The 18,639-nt window shown below is 39.1% G+C and overlaps 1 protein-coding gene across 2 annotated transcripts in view; it reads right to left on the bottom strand.

Moving 5' to 3' along the window:
• The window catches only part of xirp2a (xin actin binding repeat containing 2a), a 180,289-nt gene that overhangs the window by 42,907 nt on the left and 118,743 nt on the right, over positions 1–18,639 (bottom strand). For both annotated transcript variants that reach the window (XM_061984935.1, XM_061984934.2), the window contains exon 3: positions 14,215–14,366. In XM_061984935.1, coding sequence (XP_061840919.1) covers positions 14,215–14,366 — 152 coding nt within the window. The remainder of the gene's footprint in view (positions 1–14,214; positions 14,367–18,639) is intronic.

Here is an 18,639-nt window from a genome sequence, read left to right as displayed (position 1 = left end):
CAGCATTCAGGCCTTTAGATACTTAATATTACACATCCAAGTAGTGCATACAAAGAAACACAGCCCCGTATTTCATAACTTCTGGGTGGCATTGATTAAATGTTTATTCCTCCATTCCAAACAGGCTGGGTAATTTGTTTTTTTGTTCATGAATCAGTTGAAAAGCTTTAGTTAGCAACCTATTTATGTTTTTGTTGTAGGATACAATAATAAAAGTTGTGTAAGGCCGCTTATTTTATGGAAGAAATATTGCCTCAGCGAAATTTTTCACGGGCAAGCACAATAACTCTCTGCAAATTGCTCTGCACGCATTGGAACAGTTGATGTTCTTTTAAACATTGAGAGCAGGCACAAAAATGGCTCCTTCGGACGCCTTAAAGAGGCCTAATGTACTGCTGATGGTTAAAGAAGAACACGGCGCGCCATTGTTTAACTGCAAATTGCAAGAAGAGGCCACAGGTCTTTATGGTACAAATTAAAATGAGAATAAAAATACACTCAAGGTGTATCTTGAGCAGAACCCTTGCAGATATTCTACCTTTGTCACTTCTCATGGTGATATTGGAGTATTAAGTATTGGACATGGAAATTTTGGGAAAAAGCGGGATTTTTTTGAAAATGCTAAACAATGTGAATGTTCTGAATGAGTTGGTGTGGGAATTTTTCAAATCGGTCGAGAAATGTTAAAGTTAAACCATTTTAAATTGAAAAAATGGTATCATGGAATTCCTGGCATTTCGGGAAAACTGGAAATGTTTCCAGTTCAAAAAAACATTTCATTTTTTTGTCCTGATTAAGAGGAATGTTTTGACGGTGGAACGGTTGAAATGGGTTGAAACATGTGGAAGGAGTAGTCAACAGAAAAAAGGGTGAAAAAAGGGGTTGAAAAAAACGGGATTTCTGGGAATTCCTATCATTTTTTTGGAACTTGTAAAAATGATAGTTTGAATGTCCAGGATGAGTGGAATATGTTGAAAGTGGAATAGTTTGAATAGGTTGACAAATGTGGAATGTGTTGATGTTGGAATGGTTTGAATAGGTTGAAAAATGTGGGAATTGTGGTTCCTGGAAAAAAATGTCCAATTCATTTCAATGGGAACTTCCTGGAAATTTTGGGAAAAGCGGGATTTTTTTTGAAAATGCTAAAAAATTTGAATGTTCTGAACGAGTTCGAATTGGTCGAGAAATGTTTAAGTAAAGTTTTAAATTTAAAAATGGTATTATAGAATTCCTGGAATTTCGGGAAAACCAGGAATTTTTCAAGTTCAAAAAACAATTTCGATTTTTGTCCTGATTAAGAGGAATGTTTTGACGGTGGAACGGTTGAAATGGGTTGAAATTTGTGGAAGGAGTAGTCAACAGAAAAAAGGGTGAAAAAACGTGAATTCCTGGAATTTTTTGGAAATGGTAAAAATGATAGTTTGAATGTCCAGGATGAGTGGAATATGTTGAATGGTATGAATAGTTTGAAACATTTGGAAATGGTAGAAGTTTGAAAAATGGCTAATTCATTTTAAATGGGAAAAATGTTCCGGAAAACCTGGAATTCTATCTACACTTCTGTTAAAATGTAATAATCACTTATTCTTCTGTTGTTTGATACTTTATATTAGTTATGGATGATACCACAAATTTAGGTATCGATCCGATACCATGTAGTTACAGGATCATACATTGGTCATATTCAAAGTCCTCATGTGTCCAGGGACATATTTCCTCAGTTTATAAACATAACATGATTTTTTTTAAAAGGTAAAAAAGATTATGTGACGATAAAAAATATCGATGTAATCATAGTAGTATCAACTAGATACACTCTTGTACTTGGTATCATTACAGAGGATGTCAGGTGTAGATCCACCCATGGCATTTGTTTACATTGAGGAGCGCTAGCTTTTGTTAGCGGTGAGCTATTGTATCCTCCTACGGTGTGTAGTGAAGCATGTTTAGCTATTCCTCGTCCTCCTGTGATAAGGTTACTTGTAAGTAACGTACTTTATTTGTCGCCATGGAGACAAAGATTAGTGATTTAGAAGTAGCTAAAACACTGCCGACTGCGGATGGATGATAGCCACTAGCTAGCTAGCCATGTCTTACAGCACCTCTTCCTGAGGGCGTTTCAGTGTTATAACTTCACATTTAGCTTTAGTTTTTAGGCCAAAATGCGTCCGTTCTCCCTTTTCTGTCTACACACTGTGTCTGCTTGTAAGTACTCTGTGTGTGTGTGCGCTGCCGAACATGCTCCTCTGCTCGTAAAACCAGCAATGTCATGACGTGACGGCGCACTATCATGCCCGTTAAAAATAAATAAATAAATAAATGGGGAACCGGTACTTTTCAAACAGAGTATAGCACCATTTTTTATTCATTAGTACCGCCATACTATACTAGCACCAGTATACCGTACAACCCTATAGGGCATGGGTCCCCAAACTATCGGATCCGGCCAGCCAGCGTCCTAAATCCGGCCTGCGGGAAGTTCCAAGTTAAAAAAAAAAAAATATATATATATATATATATATATATATATATATATATATATATATATATATATATATATGTATATATATACTGTATATATGTATATTTTTTTATTATAATTTTTTAAGATCTGTCCTCTCTAATCCATTTTCTATCGCTTGTTACTCTCAGTGTCTCCTAGCCGCTCAGGGAAATCATATTGTCTAAAAATGCATTTTCCCATCGATAACGTGACATCATCATCAGCAAGTGCGCAATCTTTCAGTCAATTAGTGCGAGAGGAATATATATATATATATATATATATATATATATATATACAAACCAGGGTAGAGCGGAATATTCGTTAGGTCAGGAAAAAACACAGAGTCTATTTCATCCCTACAAGCCTGTTTCGCAGGGGATTTTTCCTGATGAGCAGGCCAACCTACAAAACAGGCTTGTAGGGATGAAATAGCCACTGTGTTTTTTCTTGACCTAACATGTATATGTATATAAATATATATATATATATATATATATATATATATATATATATATATATATATATATATATATACATATACATATACATATATATATATATATATATATATATATATATATATATATATATATATATATATATATATATATATATATATATATATATATACATACAGCCCAGCCCCCGGGCCAAATTTTTTTAACCCAAGGCGGCCCCCGAGTCAAAAAGTTTGGGGACCTCTACTGTAAGGGATACATAATATTTATAATCATTGACATCACTAAATAACATGTGCTGCTGCTGTCTGAACTACTCAGTGGCCTAGTGGTTAGAGTGTCCGCCCTGAGAACGGTAGGTTGTGAGTTCAAACCCCGGCGGAGTCATACCAAAGACTATAAAAATGAGACCTATTACCTCCCTGCTTGGCACTCAGCATCAAGGCTTGGAATTGGGAGTTAAAACACCAAAAATTAGGTATGTCCGATAATGGCTTTCTGCCGATATTCCGATATTGTCCAACTCTTTAATTACCGATACCGATATCAACCGATATATACAGTCGTGGAATTAACCCATTATTATGCCTAATTTGGACAACCAGGTATGGTGAAGATAAGGTACTTTTTTTTTAAATTAATAAAATAAAATAAGATAAATAAATTAAAAACATTTTCTTGAATAAAAAAGAAAGTAAAACAATATAAAAACAGTTACATAGAAACTAGTAATTAATGAAAATGAGTCAAATTAACTGTTAAAGGTTAGTACTATTAGTGGACCAGCAGCACGCACAATCATGTGTGCTTACTGACTGTATCCCTTGCAGACTGTATTGATATATATTGATATATAATGTAGGAACCACAATATAATAACAGAAAGAAACAACCCATTTGTGTGAATGAGTGTGAATGAGTGTGAATGGGGGTGGGAGGTTTTTTGGGTTGGTGCACTAATTGTAAGTGTATCTTGTGTTTTTTATGTTGATTTAATTTTTAAAAAATTAAAAAATAAATAAAAAATGATACCGATAAAAAAACAAAAACGATACCGATAATTTCCGATGTTACATTTTAACGCATTTGTCGATTATCGGACATCTCTACCAAAAATGATTCCCGGTCACGGCTACTCACTGCTCCCCTCACCTCCCAGGGGGTGGAACAAGGGGATGGGTCAAATGCAGAGGACATATTTCACCACAACTTATGTGTGTGACAATCATTGGTACTTTAACTTTAACTTAACTTAACTTAACAAGGCACAGAGCTTTGCCCCCATGCGTGCTCCCGGTAGGGGACACTAAATATTTCAGGGATACAGAATTTCACGCGACACCGGTACCAAAATATTGGTATCCAGACAGCCCTTACCCTACCTACCATGTTTACCTTTTGAAAAACGACTTATTCCAAATGTAGTCCAACTTCTTGCTGATACAGGACCAATATCTGGCATCGATATTGTTGTGTAACAAGCAGGGACTAATCAAGCATGTAATAAGAGTAAAAAACACTGCATGTTTGTGCTTCCCGAGGCACCTTGTCACATTTGTGTGGACACGCAGACGACAGCTGCCTTAGGTAGGAAGGGGAAAAAGAAACCCAGAAATCCCATGCAGATTGTGCCACACCAGGCCTGACACTGAGCATTGACTGAGGTCAGGGAGGTCCTGCTGCTGCTGCTGCAATACGGACTCCTATAGCAGGAGATGATTCACTGAATTCTAATGAATAGTCTTATTATTATTAGGACTATTACATGACCCAGGGAGAAAGACGTGCAGTTACTCAATCCCCAGAGCTCCTTGAGAAGACTCCAAACACAACACTTCCCCCCCCCCTCCCAGAGACTTGGAGGTCTAAACATTTTGAAAGAGTGTTTCCATGCAGCTGAAACTAAACAGCAGCTAGACTTCTAACTGGGAGCAGATGTGCCGCCATGTTGCCACCAACTGCATCATCTAATGAGAGCTGGAGTGGAGGAGTGGAGTCCACGTGCAGTGCATCATAAACAGAAATATTTGCATTATTTTTTGCCCTCAAGACGCCAAAATATTAGGAACTTAGGATAATAAAAAATGAATGAATTATTTTAAATGCCACTGTGACATAGGGCCGGGTCTGCATCCTAGTGGCTCCCTGAAGCTTTTTAAAAAATGTATGAGATTAGAAAAAAATGGGGAAAAAATATATTTGTTGTTTTAATATTGTTTCTGTAGGAGAACAACATGACACAAACCTCCATGATTGTTAGAAATCCCACTGTTTGTATGAAACATGATTCTCTGAGGAGAGCGCCGTTTTGTCCTTCTAATTTTGGCGGTCCTTGAACTCACCGTCGTTTGTTTACATGTACAACTTTCTTTAATGGTGCCAGAGAAAGACGTGTTTTATGCCACTCCTTCTTTGTCTCGTTTTGTCCACCAAACCTTTTATACTGTGCGTGAATGCACAAAGGTGAACTTTGTTGATGTTATTGACTTGTGTGGCGTGCTAATCAGGCATATTTGGTCAGTGCATGACTGCAAGCTAATGCTAACATGCTATTTAGGCTAGCTTTATGTACCAATTGCGTCATTATGCCTCACTTGTAGGTATATTTGAGCTCATTTAATATTTCTCATGACATATTATCAGTATGTAATATTGGCTACATTTCTGATGGTTGTTTGTGTGCCATGTTGTTCCAGACCAGCAAACGTAACCCAGCTTGCTAAGATTGTTATAAATTTATTCGAAGAAAACACCCCGCCATTTCTTTTAACTTGGACACACATCTATACCTTTGGCCATTCTAAGACAGTCATTTTCAGGAGTTATCTCAAATATAGCAAATATTAATGCTCCTAAACATTCACACAATTAAATGGTTTTCTACACCAAAATTCATCTATTTATTCCTCTACTTTTTCTCCTTTTCCAGATTTTGGCGCTCTCTACCTTCCACATTTTTCAACCGATCCAAACCATTCCACCTTCAACATATTCCATTCATCCTGGACATTCCAACTATCATTTTTACAAGTTCCAAAAAATTATAGGAATTCCCAGAAATCCTGTTTTTTTTCAAACCCTTTTTTCTGTCGACTACTTCTTCCACATTTTTCAACCCGTTTCAACCGTTCCACTGTCAAAATATTCCTCTTAATCAGGACAAAAAACAAAATAGTTTTTTGAACTTGAAAAATTCCTGGTTTTCCCAAAATTCCAGGAATTCCATAATACCATTTTTAAATAAAAAATTTTACTTCTTCAACATTTCTCGACCGATTTGAAAAATTCCAACACCAACTCATTCAGAACATTCACATTTTTTAGCATTTTTTTTTTAAAAATCCCGCTTTTTCCCAACATTTCCAGGAAGTTCCCATTGAAATGAATTGGAAATTTTTTCCAAGTTGCACAATTCCCGCATTTTTCAACCTAATCAAACCATTCCAACATCAAGATATTCCACTCATCCTGGACATTCAAACTATAATTTTTACAACTTCCAAAAAATTCCAGGAATCCCCAGAAATCCGTTTTTTTTCAAACCCTTTTTTCTGTCAACTACTCCTTCCACATTTTTCAACCCACTTCAACCGTTCCACTGTCAAAATATTCCTCTTAATCAGGACAAAAAACGAAACAGTTTTTTGAACTTGAAAAATTTCTGGTTTTCCCGAAATTCCAGGAATTCCATAATACCATTTTTAAATAAAAAATGTTACTTCTTCAACATTTCTCGACCAATTTGAACTCATTCAGAACATTCAAATTTTTTAGCATTTTCAAAAAAATTCCGCTTTTCCCAAAACTTCCAGGAAGTTTCCATTGAAATGAAATGGACATTTTTTCCAGGAACCACAATTTCCATATTTTTCAACCTATTCAAACCATTCCAACATCAACACATTCCACTCAACCTGGACATTCAAATTAAAATTTCCCAAGTTCCAAACCCATCCATCTATCCATGTTCTACCGCTTGTCCCTTTCGGGGTCGCGGGGGGTGTTGGAGCCTATCTCAGCTGCAAATTCCGTTTTTCCTGGAAATTCAAACTCTTCTAGATTCAAACCATTCCAACATTCAAACTATTCTTACATTCATACTACATTCTGTCAGCATTTCAGTTCAACTTCAGCATTGGAGCATTCACACGCAATTCCTTCAGGAATTGCTTCATTTAGTTTCTAATGCACTTTTAATCAAACTGGATCTCAAAGGGTTAAAAACAGGGTGGAGGAGACAAAACATGCTCAATAAAAACAATACGACAAGGTTAAAAATCATATTAGCAGTCATGTGCCTTTCTGAATAAAACGGTTTTAAAGCGCTCATTCGAGCCTTTCCAATTTCAACAATCTATTTCCCCACTCTGGCTAAAAAATTAGGAAATAATTTGACACGGTGACTGATGATTTCATGCGCTCATTTTCTTGTACTGTGACCAGATGTGATTAGCTGCGTGTCACCAGCACATAAATATGGCTGTTATGCTTGAGCAGGGGGGCAATTTTCACATCAGGATCCTGACAGGCCTTCATGCGCTCCATAATTAAGTCAAAAACACTATTTAACCCGAGTTACAGTCGTGATCAATAGTTTACATACACTTGTAAAGAACATAATGTCATGGCTGTCTTGAGTTTCCAATACATTCTACAACTCTTATTTTTTTGTGATAGAGTGATTGGAGCACATACTTGTTGGTCACAAAAAACATTCATGAAGTTTGGTTCTTTTATGAATTTATTATGGGTCTACTGAAAATTTGAGCAAATCTGCTGGGTCAGAAGTATACATACAGCAATGTTAATATTTGGTTACATGTCCCTTGCAGTGACGTGCAGTCAGGGGAGGCAGGTGAGGCGGGGCCTCACGTGCCATCATGGAAAGAAAAAAAATGTAGAAAAAAAAAAAAAAAAATTAAATTGTTATATGTATCCAGTGATTATACTATAAAGTTATTTTCCATTTAACTTCACCAGTTTTAGATTATTTTTATTCAAAATCGCTGAATTTTCACATTTGCCGTTCAAATACTGAGAAGATACTTGCGGTGAGTCAGCAGCCAGTTGAGGCACGTCACTGCGTTGAGCCTCACCATGGATTGCGCAATGACTCGGCTAACTGCTGGCCTGCTGTGCAGTGAGACCGTATTGCTATGTGAATTATATTATACATTTCCATAGTTTAGTTAGCTGAGGTATATAATGTACAGTGTATTTTGTCAACAACTGTATGTGTGTAACGTATTTCTTGTGCTGAGCAATCATAAAGCTGCTGCAAAGACGCACTGGGTGAGGCTCGCAGTAATCCCGCCTCCTGGTGGTAGAGGGCGGTAGTGATCCCAGAGATCATTCATGCGACTACTCGGCTGCAGAAGAAGTGACAACAAGCAGCAACAGTTAGCAGCGATCGTTTATTTTTTCCTCTTGCCTGGACTTTTAACATGGAGGATTACATGAGTTTTTCCTTGCCCTTATGTGGGCTCTGTACCGAGGATGTCGTTGTGGCTTGTGCAGCCCTTTGAGACACTTGTGATTTAGGGCTATATAAATAAACATTGATTGATTGATTGATATCTAAAATAAAACAGTTTTCTAAACTGGACTTTCAATCGAAGCAGGAGGTAATAATTAAAGGAAGATCTCCATCGAGACAGAGAGACTTTTAAAACTGAAGAAAGATAAGGAAGACTTCTATAAAAAAGTTATCAATGCTTTTGTTCAAAAGGAGTGGCGCATGGACTTCATTTATAAGTAAAGGTAAGACCATAATAACGTTTTTTTAATCAAATGTGCTTTTTTGTGTGCTACAGTTTGTATGTGTAAAGTTAAAGTTAAGTTAAAGTTCCAATGATTGTCACACACACACACTAGGTGTGGTGAAATGTGTCCTCTGCATTTGACCCATCCCCTTGATCACCCCCTGGGAGGTGAGGGGAGCAGTGGGCAGTAGCGGTGCCGCACCCGGGAATCATTTTTGGTGATTTAACCCCCAATTCCAACCCTTGATGCTGAGTGCCAAGCAGGGTAGAATGCTGGTATGAGCTTTTAAACATAACCCGTTAACTGCTGCCAATCAAATGGTGAATAAGATACTCTTTAGGGTTCATATGTTTGTAAATCTGACTGTGATGAAGTCAGTGCCTCACCAGCCATGAACCTCACCGCACGTCACTGGTCCCTTGGCAAGTTTCACTGCAATAAGGCACTTTTGGTAGCCATCCACAAGCTTCTGATTTAATTTTTGACCACTCCTCTTGACAAAATTGGTGCAGTTCAGCTAAATTTGTTGGTTTTCTGACATGGACTTGTTTCTTCAGCATTGTCCACACGTTTAACTCAGGACTTCGGGAATGCCATTCTAAAACCTTCATTCTAGCCTGATTTAGCCATTCCTTTACCACTTTTGGCGTGTGTTTGGGGTCATTGTTCTGTTGGAACACCCAACTGCGCCCAAGACCCAACCTCCGGGCTGATGATTTTAGGTTGTCCTGAAGAATTTGAAGGTAATCCTCCTTCTTCATTGTCCTATTTACTCTCTGTAAAGCACCAGTTCCATTGGCAGCAAAACAGGCCCAGAGCATAATACTACCACCACCATGCTTGACGGTAGGAGTGGTGTTCCTGGGATTAAATGCCTCACCTTTTCTCCTCCAAACATATTGCTGGGTATTGTGGCCAAACAGCTCAATTTTTGTTTCATCTGACCACAGAACTTTCCTCCAGGAAGTCTTATCTTTGTCCATGTGATGTCAGATGAAACAAAAATTGAGCGCCTTATTGCAGTGAAACTTGCCAAGGGACATGTAACCAAATATTAACATTGCTGTATGTATACTTTTGACCCAGCAGATTTGGTCACATTTTCAGTAGACCCATAATAAATTCATAAAAGAACCAAACTTCATGTTTTTTGTGACCAACAAGTATGTGCTCCAATCACTCTATCACAAAAAAATAAGAATTGTAGAAATGATTGGAAACTCAAGACAGCCATGACATTATGTTCTGTACAAGTGTATGTAAACTTTTGACCACGACTGAGTGTAATCAAGTTTTTACATTCGCTTTGGAAGTCATTTGTTTGGATTCATCATAATGATGAAACGCTGATGACTGTCGCTGATTTCACGATATAATTCGATTCATCTGAAGAGCGGCGTAGAAAAACACTGATCCAATAGAATTTAAAAGAGACAACAGTAAAGTCTTTGACTGAGGACTTTCACCACTCAATCTGATTTGTTACATTTTGATGGGAAAAACGCTTGATGTTTTTAAGTGAGCAAGAGCACGGCTAATGGGGAGGCCCACAAATAGAGAGATCACATTTGCAACTTTTCTCCACCCGAAAAAGGGTTAAAAGACTCAGATAGACAAATTGGATATTTTAGTGAGGTCCTCGGATCGGCCCCACTGAGGTGGGCTTTGGCTCTGGTGCAATGGTCTTCCCTCCCTGGGGGGGTATGTATGTTATTGCATATGTCACTCACATCAAAATGTCTTCAAATAAACATTAGCATTAAAGAACTGCACTTTTTTTTTCTTTTGCTTATCCTTCACAGTCCTAAAGTGAGACCAGAACACACTTTCTCTTTTTTTTGTGCATTCTAAAGAGTAAAAAAACTGCGAGCAAGAGGCGGCTAACAATACGGAATACACCGTAAATTCCAGACTATAAGCCGATACTTTTTTCCTAGGCTTTAAACCCTGCAGCTAATAAGCGAGAGCCACTAGTTTATGGATTTTTCTTATAATAAAAATAATTTTAGGACAAAAACAAGAAAAAAATTTAAAACAGTGTTTTATTGTTTGTGCTATGGCGCCATTTTTAGACAAATTCGCTCTCTGCAGGTGCCCGCGTGTCCTTCCATTTATTGGTGGTGTTTTTTGTTTTTTTTCAACTACAGTGCTGTTTAAACCTCTAGCCATCCATAGCGTTGCTACATTTATGGAATCTTCATTCATTACTCCAAGTTTTGCAATATAACTTAAACTGTTTATACTCACTAAACGGTCCCATGTGTGATGTCTGTAGGAGTGTTTTCATGCATATTTGTACGGGTTATCGTAATGTGATGACGCTAATGTCCTTAGCATTAGCTAATATGCTAACACATTTTCCAGTGTCTGTGTAAGTGTTATTAACTTACAATGGCATTCTTTTCGTATTGTTTCAGTTTCACAAATTACTCAGTAATATCACCAAAACCTCACCGTGTAGTTATTGAGTCTGTTTAGCTGATTAGAGAGCTAGCTTCCGCAGCTAGTGGGTCCATGACGATGACTTCTGTTTTGTTTGATCAGCCATTTTACTGCCGTGTTAAGACACCGTTTTGAAACAATTAAGGTATGTAAATAAACATTTACACAATCTTTGTGTAAATAACTCATTTCACAACGTATATATCTGTGACTTACAGTCGGGTGAAGCTAATATATGGGAAAAATATATAAATATATTTCGTGGGTGTGGCTTATATACCTGTGCGCTCTACAGTCTGGATAATTTGGTAAAAATAAAGCACTCTATCAACGTTTATATACACACTGTAAGTGTATATATAATGTTGTAATAGTCACATTTGTGATATACAGTCATATTTTTTATGTATTTTGGTTATTTTAAACATTACTGGAACTTCTTTCCTGGGCACATAGATTTCATAGAGTGCATAGCAAGGAACTTCGACAACAACTACCACAAATCACAGCAGACTTCACTAGAGACAAAGATGACTACTTTGGAACAAATGATGATACAGAACCTTATATTTTTGAGCTTGAATATATGGAAGATGAGCCAGCTAGAACTAGTGAAACACCAAGCATCATGTAGCAGTATTGCTAAGTCCTGGACTAGAAATACAAAATAAGAAAATAAACAGACAGTGACGAACAAAGTCTGTTGATGTCAACTGATGGGATGGTTGTATCTTCCAGCATTTGTGTACTCTGTTTAGCTGTTAAATTCATCATAATCCTCAGTGCACAGGTAAAGAATGTTGGATTGAATCGAACGTCTTGACACGTCTTCCTCGCGATGTCTTTGGGCCTAAGTTGACCACAACCTTCTACTATCCAGGTGTGGGGCATGATGTAGTTATATATTCATTTGTGTGACAGACTGAACACGAAAAGTTACCTAAAAGCAATACTATTTATTGATGACAGTTTCATTAACGGTATTTATTTATTCATTTATGTTACAGATTGAACACGGGCAATTACCTAAAGCAATACTATTTATTGATGACAACTTTATTTATTTATTTATTCATTTGTGTTACGGACTGAACACAGGAAGTTACCTAAAAGCAATACTATTTATTTATGACAACTTTATTTATTCATTCATTCATTTGTGTTACAGACTGAACATAGGAATTTACCTAAAAGCAACACTATTTATTTATTTATGACAACTTTATTTATTTATTCATTAATTAATTTGTGTTACCGTACATTACAGACTGAACACAGGAAGTTACCCAAAAAGCGATATGATTTATTGATGACAACTTTATTTATTTATTCATTCATTCATTCATTTGTGTTACAGACTGAACACAGGAAGTTACCCAAAAAGCAATACTATTTATTGATGACAGTTTCATTAACGGTATTTATTTATTCATTTATGTTACATATTTTACACAGGAAGTTACCTAAAAGCAGTACTATTTATTTATGACAACTTTATTTATTCATTCATTCATTTGTGTTACAGACTGAACACAGGAATTTACCTAAAAGCAACACTATTTATTTATTTATGACAACTTTATTTATTTATTCATTCATTAATTTGTGTTACCGTACATTACAGACTGAACACAGGAAGTTACCCAAAAAGCGATACGATTTATTGATGACAACTTTATTTATTTATTCATTCATTCATTCATTTGTGTTACAGACTGAACACAGGAAGTTACCCAAAAAGCAATACTATTTATTGATGACAGTTTCATTAACGGTATTTATTTATTCATTTATGTTACATATTTTACACAGGAAGTTACCTAAAAGCAGTACTATTTATTTATGACAACTTTATTTATTCATTCATTCATTTGTGTTACAGACTGAACACAGGAATTTACCTAAAAGCAACACTATATATTTATTTATGACAACTTTATTTATTTATTCATTCATTAATTTGTGTTACTGTACATTACAGACTGAACACAGGAAGTTACCCAAAAAAACGATACGATTTATTGATGACAACTTTATTTATTTATTCATTCATTCATTCATTTGTGTCACAGACTGAACACAGGAAGTTACCCAAAAAGCAATACTATTTATTGATGACAGTTTCATTAACGGTATTTATTAATTTATGTTACAAATTGAAGACAGGAAGTTACCTAAAAGCAATACTATTTATGTATGACAATCTTTATTAATTCATTCATTCAGTCATTCATTAATTGATTGATTTATGTTCCAGACTTAAGACAGGAAGTTACCCAAAAAGCAATACTATTTATTCATGACAACTTTATTTATTTATTTATTCATTCATTCATTTGTGTTACAGACTGAACATAGGAAGTTACCTAAAAGCAATACTATTATTGATGACCATCTTTTTTGTTTTTTTATTTATTAATTCATTCAGTCATTGATTGATTTGTGTTACAGACTGAACACAGGAAGTTACCCAAAATGCAATACTATTTATTGATGACAGTTTCATTAACGGTATTTATTTATTAATTTATGTTGCAGATTGAGCACAGGAAGTTACCCCCAAAAAATGGTGTCAAAAAACGCTATTGAACGTAAAAGGGTTAAGATCAATTAAGCTTTACTTCTTCCTACTCCTTTTTCGGATACAGTCTAATGAGGACCCGTAAATAGGTGATGTAACTATATGCATGCTGGGAATGTACGGCCAAACATTGCAGCGAACAAAGTAGAGCGGGTCTTTGCCTTCAGTTGCACGCAGGATTCTCACAGGAATGAGGCCAAAAATACAACCTTACCTACTGAAGTGCCCAAACAAAGAATCCTACGTTTCTCTGTGCTTTTTTGGCAAAATAATCCTCCACTGGGCCAAAAAAAAGTTGCGAATGCAAGCACTTTGATAAAGAACATGAGGAGCACTACTAAATTCAGGAAAGAAGCATCCTGCTCTGCTCTATGCTGTGTTTGCCAACAAAGGTCTTCAATAATACAAGAGGTGTTAAATGTTTCATTGCTTTCTCTTCGGGTGTCTGCTAACTATTTCCTTACCGCTGCAGAGGACGAACTGCCGCTTTCTTTGTGGGACACCGCGGCCTGATACATGGCCAGCCGCTCTTTCAGAGACACAGACTCGCTGGCCTCACGGTCGTCGGCGTCGGGGGCCCGACTCTCCTGAAGAAGGTCTTCTTCTGCGCCTGCAGCTGCAAACATGCATGACAAAACAAACATCCTCAGAAATGCGGAAAAAGTGTAATGTGCCTGTGATGTCTGCAAAAATAGCTCTAAACATTAGCATGTTAACATTAGCATGTGTCATGTGCCAAGTTATGTGACTCAACAGTGTATGCCTGCAAAATTAGCTCTACAAATTAGCATGTTAACGATAGCATGCTTGTATGCTAACAGTTGGCATGTGTCATGTACCAAGTTATGTGACTCTAAAGTGTATGCCTGCAAAATCCATCCATCCATCCATTTTCTTCCGCTTATCCGAGGTCGGGTCGCGGGGGCAGCAGCCTAAGCAGAGAAGCCCAGACTTCCCTCTACCCAGCCACTTCGTCCAGCTCATCCCGGGGGATCCCGAGGCATTCCCAGGCCAGCCGGGAGACATAGTCTTCCCAACGTGTCCTGGGTCTTCCCCTTGGCCTCTTGCCTCCCTAGGGAGGCATTCAGGTGGCATCCTGACCAGATGCCTGAACCACCTCATCTGTCTCCTCTCGATGTGGCTGTACTTTGAGCTCCTCCCGGATGGCAGAGCTTCTCACCCTATCTCTAAGGGAGAGCCCCGCCACCCGGCGGAGGAAGCTCATTTCGGCCGCTTGTACCCGTGATCTTGTCCTTTCGGTCATAACCCAAAGCTTATGACCATAGGTGAGGATGGGAACGTAATTTGACCGGTAAATTGAGAGCTTTGCCTTCCGGCTCAGCTCCTTCTTCACCACAACGGATCCATACAGCGTCCGCATTACTGAAGACGCCGCACTGATCCGCCTGTCGATCTCACGATCCACTCTTCTCTCACTCGTGAACAAGACTCCGAGGTACTTGAACTCCTCCACTTGGGGCAAGATCTCCTCCCCAACTTGGAGATGGCACTCCACCCTTTCCCGGGCGAGAACCATGGACTCGGATTTGGAGGTGCTGATTCTCATCCCAGTCGCTTCACATTCGGCTGCGAACCGATCCAGTGAGAGCTGAAGATCCTGGCCAGTTGAAGCCATCAGGACAGCATCATCCTCAAAAAGCAGAGACCTAATCCTGCAGCCACCAAACCAGATACCCTCAACGCCCTGACTTTGCCTAGAAATTCTGTCCATAAAAGTTATGAACAGAATCGGTGACAAAGGGCAGCCTTGGCGGAGTCCAACCCTCACTGGAAACGGGTCAGACTTACTGCCGGCAATGCGGACCAAACTCTGACACTGATCGTACAGGGAGCGGACCGCCACAATCAGACAGTCCGTTACTCCATACTCTCTGAGCACTCCCTACAGGACACGGTCGAATGCCTTCTCCAAGTCCACAATGCACATGTAGACTGGTTGGGCAAACTCCCATGCACCCTCAAGGACCCTGCCGAGAGTATAGAGATGGTCCACAGTTCCACGACCAGGATGAAAACCACACTGTTCCTCCTGAATCCGAGGTTCGACTATCCGGCGTAGCCTCCTCTCCAGTACACCTGAATAGACCTTACCGGGAAAGCTGAGGGGTGTGATCCCACGATAGTTGGAACACACCCTCTGGTTCTCCTTCTTAAAGAGAGGAACCACCACCCCGGTCTGCCAATCCAGAGGTACCGCCCCCGATGTCCACGCGATGTTGCAGAGTCTTGTCAACCAAGAAAGCCCTACAGCATCCAGAGCCTTAAGGAACTCCGGGCAGATCTCATCCACCCCCGGGGCCTTGCCACCGAGGAGCTTTTTAACTACGTCGGCAACCTCAGCCCCAGAAATAGGAGAGTCCACCACAGATTTCTCATAGGATGATGTGTTGGTAGGATTGAGGAGGTCTTCGAAGTATTCCTTCCACCGATCCACAACATCCGCAGTCGAGGTCAGCAGAACACCATCCCCACCATACACGATTTTGACATTGCACTGCTTCCCCTTCCTGAGGCGGCGGATGGTGGTGCAGAATCGCTTCGAAGCCGTCTGGAAGTTGTTTTCCATGGTTTCCCCGAACTCCTACCATGTCTGAGTTTTTGCCTCTGCGACCGCTGAAGCCACACACCACTTGGCCTGTCGGTACCTGTCTGCTGCCTCCGGAGTCCTATGAGCCAAAAGAACCCGATAGGACTCTTTCTTCAGCTTGACGGCATCCGTCACCGCCGGTGTCCACCAGTGGGTTCTAGGATTACCGCCACGACAGGCACCAACCACCTTGCGGCCACAGCTCCAATCGGCCGCCTCGACAATAGAGGTAAGGAAACATGGTCCACTCGGACTCAATGTCCAGCGCCTCCCTCGTGACATGTTCAAAGTTCTTCCGGAGGCGGGAATCAAAACTCTCTCTGACAGGAGACTCTGCTAGCTACAGTGTATGCCTGCAAAATGAGCTCTACAAATTAGCATGTTGACGTTAGCATGCTAGTATGCTAACAGTTAGCATGTGTCGGCAGCGAACATACATGACAAAACAAACATCCTCAGAATGGCAAAAAAGTGCCATCTCCACCCGTCATTTGGCACATTTTCTTATCCACGCTGAACACTTCTAAGCGAGGACAAGGAAAGGCGTCAATAAGCAAGCAGTCGTTTATGATGCCGTGCAACACGTCCCTGCAGACGGCCAATTAGAGGAGAGCATTGATTCGCCATTTGACTTCTCTGTGCTACAAAGCATCATTAAGCAACAGAAGGCTGCAGTGAGCCTCAGCACACACCCACACTGGACCTTCTGGCTCTTGGAATGTTTTGTCTCCCCGGGCACAAATGTGGTGGGATGAAAGAAAAACCCACATGGAAATGATGTTCTCTCATTATGTGCACAAGCTAAAAAACCTCGGTGAACTCTGAAATCCCGCTCCCCGTTGTTTTTTTTGTCGTCGGGCCGAGCACACGCGTGGAAACGGTGCGCAGCTAAGAGTCATTTAGGAGACGCAGCACCTGCTTTTGAAAATGCACATTGCAGTGTAATGGAGGTCCCTGGGGGGGTTGTTGCTGTTTTGCATGTTTATACTCCAAACATACATTTATCTGTGCAAAACCACGCAGGTGCGGTGCGAGGCCACAAAAACTCTAATTCTATATGAATTACAATGTAATATTTGGGGAGAAATTGCGTGTGAATGCTAAATAGTTGAAGGCGAACTGAAATGCTGGCCAGATTGGGACGATTTACAAAATATTCGACTTTAAGGCGCTTATAAACTACTCTAAAAAAAATGCTATTATGTGACTCTAAAGTGTATGCCTGAGAATTGAGCTCTAAAAATTGGCATGTTAACGTTAGCATGCTTGTATGCTAACAGTTAGCATATATCAAGTTATGTGGTTCTAAAGTGTATGCCTGCAAAATGAGCTCTAAAAATTTGCATGTTAATGTTAGCATGCTTGTATGCTAACAGTTAGCATGTGTCATGTACCAAGTTATGTGACTCTAAAGTGTAGGCCTGCAAAATGAGCTCTAAGCATTAGCATGTTAATGTTAGCATGCTAGTATGATAACAGTTAGCATGTATCAAGTTATGTGATTCTAAAGTGTATGCCTGCAAAATGAGCTCTAAACATTAGCATGTTAATGTTAGCATGCTAGTATGATAACAGTTAGCATGTGCCAAGTTATGTGATTCTAAAGTGTATGCCTGCAAAATGAGCTCTAAACATTAGCATGTTGACGTTAGCACGCTAGTATGATAACAGTTAGCATGTATCAAGTTATGTGATTCTAAAGTGTATGCCTGCAAAATTAGCTCTAAACATTAGCATGTTAACGTTAGCACACTACTATGCTAACAGTTAGCATATGTCAAGTGCCAAGTTTTGGGACTCTAAAGTGTATGCCTGCAAAATGAGCTCAAAACATTAGCATGTTAACATTAGCATGCCTGTATGATAACAGTTAGCATGTATCAAGTTATGTGATTCTAAAGGGCATGCCTGCACAATGAGCTCTAAACATTAACATGTTAACGTTAGCACGCTGGTATGCTAACAGTTAGCATGTGTCAAGTACCAAGTTACCTGTGTATGACTCTGAGACGACCGTCTGCAAAATTAGCCCCCCAAAAAAGTTAGCACACTAATGTTAACCTGCTAGTGTTAGCATGTGGTAAACACCAAGCTATTTGACTGTAAAATTAGCTAAAAAAGAAATCATGATAACAGTCAGCATGTGTCAAGTGCCGAGTAACATGATTTCGGAGCTCTCCACCTGTAGAATGAGCTGAAAAAGTTAGCACGCCAGCACGCTGACAGTTAGCATAAGTCAAGTACCAAGTTATATGACTCTGAGGACTTGAACCTGGAAAAT

This window comes from Nerophis lumbriciformis, linkage group LG23 (genome assembly GCF_033978685.3).
Source record: "Nerophis lumbriciformis linkage group LG23, RoL_Nlum_v2.1, whole genome shotgun sequence".
Classification (NCBI taxonomy): Eukaryota; Metazoa; Chordata; class Actinopteri; order Syngnathiformes; family Syngnathidae; genus Nerophis; species Nerophis lumbriciformis.
The sequence above is the reverse complement of the archived record's forward strand: the minus strand, read 5'-3'. Positions and strand labels throughout refer to the sequence as shown.